This window comes from Salvelinus sp. IW2-2015, linkage group LG26 (genome assembly GCF_002910315.2).
Source record: "Salvelinus sp. IW2-2015 linkage group LG26, ASM291031v2, whole genome shotgun sequence".
Lineage (NCBI taxonomy): Eukaryota > Metazoa > Chordata > Actinopteri > Salmoniformes > Salmonidae > Salvelinus > Salvelinus sp. IW2-2015.
Window position 1 is genome coordinate 33,458,743 of NC_036866.1, and position 6,584 is coordinate 33,465,326.

The 6,584-nt window shown below is 41.6% G+C and overlaps 1 protein-coding gene and 1 pseudogene across 1 annotated transcript in view; both read left to right on the forward strand.

The window, feature by feature from the left end:
* Positions 1-3,854, forward strand: part of LOC111952913 (small ribosomal subunit protein eS17) — a 13,837-nt gene extending 9,983 nt beyond the window's left edge. Inside the window, exons 4-5 of the mRNA XM_023971930.3 lie at positions 3,307-3,372; positions 3,731-3,854. Coding sequence (XP_023827698.1) covers positions 3,307-3,372; positions 3,731-3,808 — 144 coding nt within the window. The 3' untranslated portion in view covers positions 3,809-3,854. The remainder of the gene's footprint in view (positions 1-3,306; positions 3,373-3,730) is intronic.
* On the forward strand, positions 2,998-3,139 carry LOC111953115 (small nucleolar RNA SNORA71; annotated as a pseudogene).
* Positions 3,855-6,584: the final 2,730 nt, after the last annotated feature.

Below are 6,584 nucleotides of genomic sequence, written 5' to 3' on the forward strand. Positions count from 1 at the left end.
GGCCTCTCTAATTCTCTCGTTCTCTCTTTCTCTCTCTCTCGGAGAACCTGAGCCCTAGGACCATACGTCACGGCAAACCGGGCATGATGACTCTTGCTGTCCCCAGTCCACCTGCCTTCTGCTGTTCCAGTTTCAACTGTCTGCCTGCTGTTATGGAACCCCTACCTGTTCAACTCTTAAGATCGGCTATGAAAAGCCAACTGACTTTTATTCCTGATTATTATTTGACCATGCTTGTCATTTATGAACATTTTGAAAATCTTGGCTCTCTCTAATTCTCTCCTTCTCTCTTTTTCTCTCTCTCGGAGGACCGGAGCCCTAGGACCATACGTCAGGACTACCGGGCATGATGACTCCTGCTGTCCCCAGTCCGCCTGGCCCTGCTGCTATTCCAGTTTCAACTGTTCTGCCTGCGGTTATGGAACCCCTACCTGTCCCAGACCTGCTGTTTTCAATTCTTAATGATCGGCTATGAAAAGCCAACTGACATTTATTCCTGATTATTATTTGACCATGCTTGTCATTTATGAACATTTTGAAAATCTTGGCTCTCTCTAATTCTCTCCTCTCTCTTCTCTTTCTCTCTCTCGGAGACCTGAGCCCTGGAACCGTGCGTCGGGCTGCCGGGCGTGATGGCTCCTTGCTGTCCCAGTCCACCTGGCCCTGCTGCTATTCCAGTTTCAGCTGTTCTGCCTGCGGTTATGGAACCGCCACCTGTCCCGGACCTGCTATTTTCAACTCTGATGATCGGCTATGAAAGCCAACTGAAAATTATTCATGATTATTATTTGACCATGCTTGTCACTTATGAACATTTTGAACATCTTGGCATAGTTCTGTTATAATCTCCACCCAGCACAGCCAGAAGAGGACTGGCCACCCTCATAGCCTGGTTCCTCTCTAGGTTTCTTCCTAGGTTTTGGCCTTTTTGGGAGTTTTTCCTAGCCACCGTGCTTCTACACCTGCATTGCTTGCTGTTTGGGTTTTAGGCTGGGTGTCTGTACAGCACTTCGAGATATTAGCTGATGTACGAAGGGCTATATAAAATAAACTTGATTTGATTTTGAATGCTGAGGGAATTATTTTATAAAGACATAAAACGTATTTGGTTATAAATGTAATGTTTCAGGGTGGCCAACCCTCCTCCAGGAATGCCAGAGAGAAACTGGGTGTGCAGGAATTTTAAAAATGGCCCTGCTCGAACACACAACATTGTAAAAATCAGTGCTCAAAACGGACCTTGATAAGCTGACACTGGTGTGTTTGAGCAGGGTTGGATAAAAAGCCTGCACACACCAATAGCTCTGCAGATGGAGGGTTGAAGGACCACATGTGTTTTATACAGTAGTCTATCAGTGCAGTATTTTACTTGTTCAAGGCCGCAACAGCAGGAGATACTGTGCCTTCCATTGTCAATACCAGTGATAATGAATGAATGTTACGCTGAACACAAATATAAACGCAACATGTAAAGTGTTGGTCCCATGTTTCATGAGCGTAAGTAAAATATCCCAGAAATTTCTCATACGCACAGAAAGCTTATTTCTCTCAAATTTTGTGCACAAATTTGGTTACATCCCAGTTTGAGGGTGCACCTGTGTAATGATCATGCTGTTTAATCAGCTTCTTGATATGCTACACCTGTCAGGTGGATGGATTGTCTTGGCAGAAGAGAAATGCTCTCAAACTGGGATGTAACCAAATTTGTGCACAAAATTTGAGAGAAATAAGCTTTCTGTGCGTATGAGAAATTTCTGGGATATTTTACTTACGCTCATGAAACATGGGACCAACACTTTACATGTTGCGTTTATATTTGTGTTCAGCGTAACATTCATTCATTATCACTGGTATTGACAATGGAAGGCACAGTATCTCCTGCTGTTGCGGCCTTGAACAAGTAAAATACTGCACTGATAGRCTACTGTATAAAACACATGTGGTCCTTCAACCCTCCATCTGCAGAGCTATTGGGTGTGCAGGCTTTTTATCCAACCCTGCTCAAACACACCAGTGTCAGCTTATCAAGGTCCTGTTGAGCAGCTGATTTTTACAATGTTGTGTGTTCGAGCAGGGCCATTTTTTAAATTCCTGCACACCCAGTTTCTCTCCTGGCATCTCCTGGAGGAGGGTTGGCCACCCTGAAACATTACATTTATAACCAAATACGTTTTATGTCTTTATAAAATAATTCCCTCATTCAATGAACCAGGGATCAAATGGCTAAGGTGGGCGAGTTAGCTAACTAAGATGTTAATCTATTTGTAAGGTTCAAATATTGTATTCACTTCTTGACAGCATTGGAGTTACTTGTCAATTAGGCTATTCTAAGAATATATATTTTTAACTTGGTCAGAATTACATGGCTAGTATTGAATAGAGGAGAATTCTAACCTATTTTGAGCGCTGCGTCATTATTTTACCTGCTGCGTAAATGTCTCGCTCTCCTCTGGCAACGGCCCACTGGCACACGGAGGTGATGCACACACARTGACTATTCCAGGATTTTCATTGCTCACACAAAATTAGCTATAACTGGGCAAATAACTCGCAATGAATATCAACAAATGTGCACATGCGACTCGCTTTGATCTCAAAAACGCATCTTGCGGATGACTGCATGATTGAAAGRATGCTCGTGCCTGTCAATGAGGGTCTACAATAATTGCATCCAGAAGACACTGATCCTATTTTTATCTGAGAGCTTGTTTGTTTGATATTCTGTTTTTACATGTTTTTTTCRGCTAACTTAAATCTATATTCTTCTTGTCTGACTATTTTATTTATTTGCCCCGGGCACGTGGACAAGCGTTAATGTCAAGCCCTGATAGCTATGCATGCTTCTACTTTGCCTAAGCACCATAAGATGAATTCTCATAAACTGCTTTTAGTCATCAACAATCGCCTTCCGTTGCTGCCATTGGGAATCTTCAGTCTATAGTTGGGATGGGATGTGATACCTTTTGAATCCATCCATCTGAAATTCTTTTTGATTTGCCCTGTATCGAAAGTGACTATGGCATGACTGTTGCCATAGTCATTAATAGTTCAGGAATAGTAATCTTGAAAGCTTTTCCTGAAAGCTTTTCCTGTGTTTGTTGGAATACCTGTTCCTGTCAAACCCTGTATCTTTAAAAAAATGTGTTTAGACCGCAAACCTTGCAGCCAGTAACTGCTGTATGCGCTGTTGAATTGGTGTCATGTGGCAGTGTTGCCTGTTTAATATGCACACTGTTAATACATTGTTTGGTGGACAGYGCTGACATGCCATTAGCGCAGTAACTAAATCTTTGTTTTTGTTTCCAGGTGTCTGCTCTCGACCAGGAGATAATCGAGGTCGACCCAGACACCAAGGAGATGCTCAAGCTACTGGTAAGTCCCTCACAGGCAGCTACGTTTGGTGTCTTAATGATGAATATATGTGCAGYGTGAAGATGACACCTTGGTTTTAACCCTGTATAAAAAGTGACAATGGCATGATTGTTGCCATTGTCATTGATAGTACAGGAACCATGACTGAAATTTTCCCATGTTTGTTGGAATACCAGTACCTGTCAAACCCTGTATCTTTAAAATATCTTCCACGTCCTCCCCAGTCTTAACTTCAGGGTGAAACTACTCGGCGTTACAAGACCAGTCTTCTGCGATTTACATTGTTAGCATTAACCTGTGATCTATTCTGGTGGTAACTTGATGGTGAAATTAGATTTTATCTTCCTCCTTCCTCCAGGACTTTGGCAGTTTGTCGAACCTGCAAGTCACCCAGCCAACTGTCGGAATGAACTTCAAGACACCAAGAGGAGTCTAGGCATTTGTAATATCGCTTAATAATAAAATKAAAAAGTACACAAAAAGCAGTGTTTCCTAGTGGTGTTACTGTTTAGAACATGGATGGGCAACTCAAGGGCTGGATTGGTGTCACAATTTTGCCCCAGTTAACACACCTGAGTCCAATACTCCACTAATAGTGATCTTCAGTTTAGAATGCAATTAGTTTAATCAGCTGTGTTAGCTAGGTATGGGGAGAAAGTGACACACCACTCTGGCCCCAGAGGACTGGAGTTGCCAATTCCTGGTTAAGCACAAGTAGAAACGCATGAGCGCACACTGCAGGATAATTGGGATTTTTTATATATTTTTTTATCCCCTTTTCTCCCCAATTTTTCGTGGTATCCAATCGCTAGTAATTACTATCTTGTCTCATCGCTACAACTCCCGTACGGGCTCGGGAGAGACGAAGGTCGAAAGCCACGCGTCCTCCGAAGCACAACCCAACCAAGCCGCACTGCTTCTTAACACAGCGCGCCTCCAACCCGGAAGCCAGCCGCACCAATGTGTCGGAGGAAACACYGTGCACCTGGCCCCCTTGGTTAGCGCGCACTGYGCCCGGCCCGCCACAGGAGTCGCTGGAGCGCGATGAGACAAGGATATCCCTACCGGCCAAACCCTCCCTAACCCGGACGACGCTAGGCCAATTGTGCGTCGCCCCACGGACCTCCCGGTCGCGGCCGGCTGCGACAGAGCCTGGGCGCGAACCCAGAGACTGGTGGCGCAGCTAGCACTGCGATGCAGTTCCCTAGACCACTGCGCCACCCGGGAGGCCTAATTGGGATTTTAACCATTTTCAGAAGGGGGAAAGCGATAATCATGCAATGTGGGAAAATGTGAATTGGATAAGTGCTTAGTCCTCGTTCATGTGCTTGTTTCAATTGGCCGACCTGTCATTGCAGGCTTTGTGCAATAAGGTTGGGTTCCTATACATACGTCTAGTATTACTCACTCACTACTACAGCAGCATTGTGAAGTGAGATTAACATAACTTTACATTTGAGAGCTCTTGAGTTAGTACTGTGCACAGTACTGTTAAAATCATTGTAGGGTATTGGATCGAGTGGATTAGAACAAACATTCCATTTGACCCATGAAGTTTAAAACTCGGTTCCCTCTATGATCAAATGGCACCTTTACACTTCCACTTATGTGAACATTGAAAAACATGATTAAATTCCATTATTTACAATTWTTTGAAAAACATGACTAAGTAGTTTTAGATCAATGAAGTTTGTGAACCTTACACATTTTCACTTAGTTCTTCAGCTTGCACCCAGCCTGAGGACTTTGCTTTAATCAGCCATATTTTGAACATATACTTTTTTATATATTATGACAGAAAACCATGACAATAAATTAAAGGCCCAGTGGTTTGAGGTATGGTTGTTGAAATGCTCCAAAAGATCTTATCACAAGAACAGCATAATGTAAAGACATTTACTATTTCTATATTACTTTGCCTTTATAACATAGGCTTCATGATGCATTTATAAATACATATAACATTTAGCAAAAATCAAAAGTTTTAATGAGAAACGGAACACTAGAAACKGAGAATTCAGAGACCAAGAAGAGACGAAAGAAGTTATGACACTTTAATGCACAATATGTAGAGTTTGTTTACGTTTAGGTGACACTAAAATGTTTCTTTAAACTCAACGTACGTCTAAGCGCGTTGCTATCTCATTGGTGGTCCCTTCCCACCATAACATTGAATATAGTCCAACTGTTTTTGAAAAATAAAATAAATAATGGCTTGTTACATTTTTCTGCCCATTAAATAGCAGTGAAAGATCCAGTAATCTACATTCACAAGCACTTCAACAGAAATTAATGTCGCGCTGAAAAAGGTAACGTTACATTTATTTTATTTAACTAGGCAAGTCAGTTAAGAATAAATAATTATTTACTATAACGGCCAAGGAACAGTGGGTTAACTGCCTTGTTCAGGGGCAGGACGACAGATTTTTTCAGTTCTGGGATTTGATCTAGCAACCTTCCGGTTACTGGCCCAAAGGCTCTAACCACTAGGCTACCTGCCCTCCCCAAAAAACGGACCATCAGCAGACAGCGCCACATTAAAACAATGACGATAATGTAGGTTCCAATATTATCATGTAAAGCAGTTCGCATTTATGAAATAATCCAACGACATATTTGAGTAGACTTTACAATAGCCTAGTTAAGACTACTTACAGAACACCATAATAAAGTATTAATGTTGTCATTCTGCATTTCGTAATTGTTCGTCATTTACCAAAAATAGTACATTGCATTTAAACTGAAGAGAAAGACTGAATCCTACCATGGCCAAATTTATTATTATTATTATTAATTATTTTGGTCTGCAGTTTTTCTAGAACACCATGTAGAGCCCCAAGCTGTCGAAACMGTATAAAATGCACAACCTATTACAGGAATTCAAGTTCTGTCTGGTCTGTCTTTCATTGTGTWGTTTACGTAATAGTCCTTTAAACGATATATTTCACAAAGATAAATTACTACCAGTAAATTACACCAATTATGGTCTCTGGAACAGTGTGCTTTTAATTTTGTATGTAGAATAATTTAGCCCACTATTTATCGAGGTAGTCCTGAAGAATGTAAATGCCGAAAGCTGCATGGCGACATCAGCATATGCATCGTTTAGAGAAACAATATTGCTAGATTTACAAGACGTTTTTCTTTCGGTAGATTCGGTTTTTGTGTATAGAAGTCGTGATTGTTTCTTGTTTCCAAATCCACTTTCATTT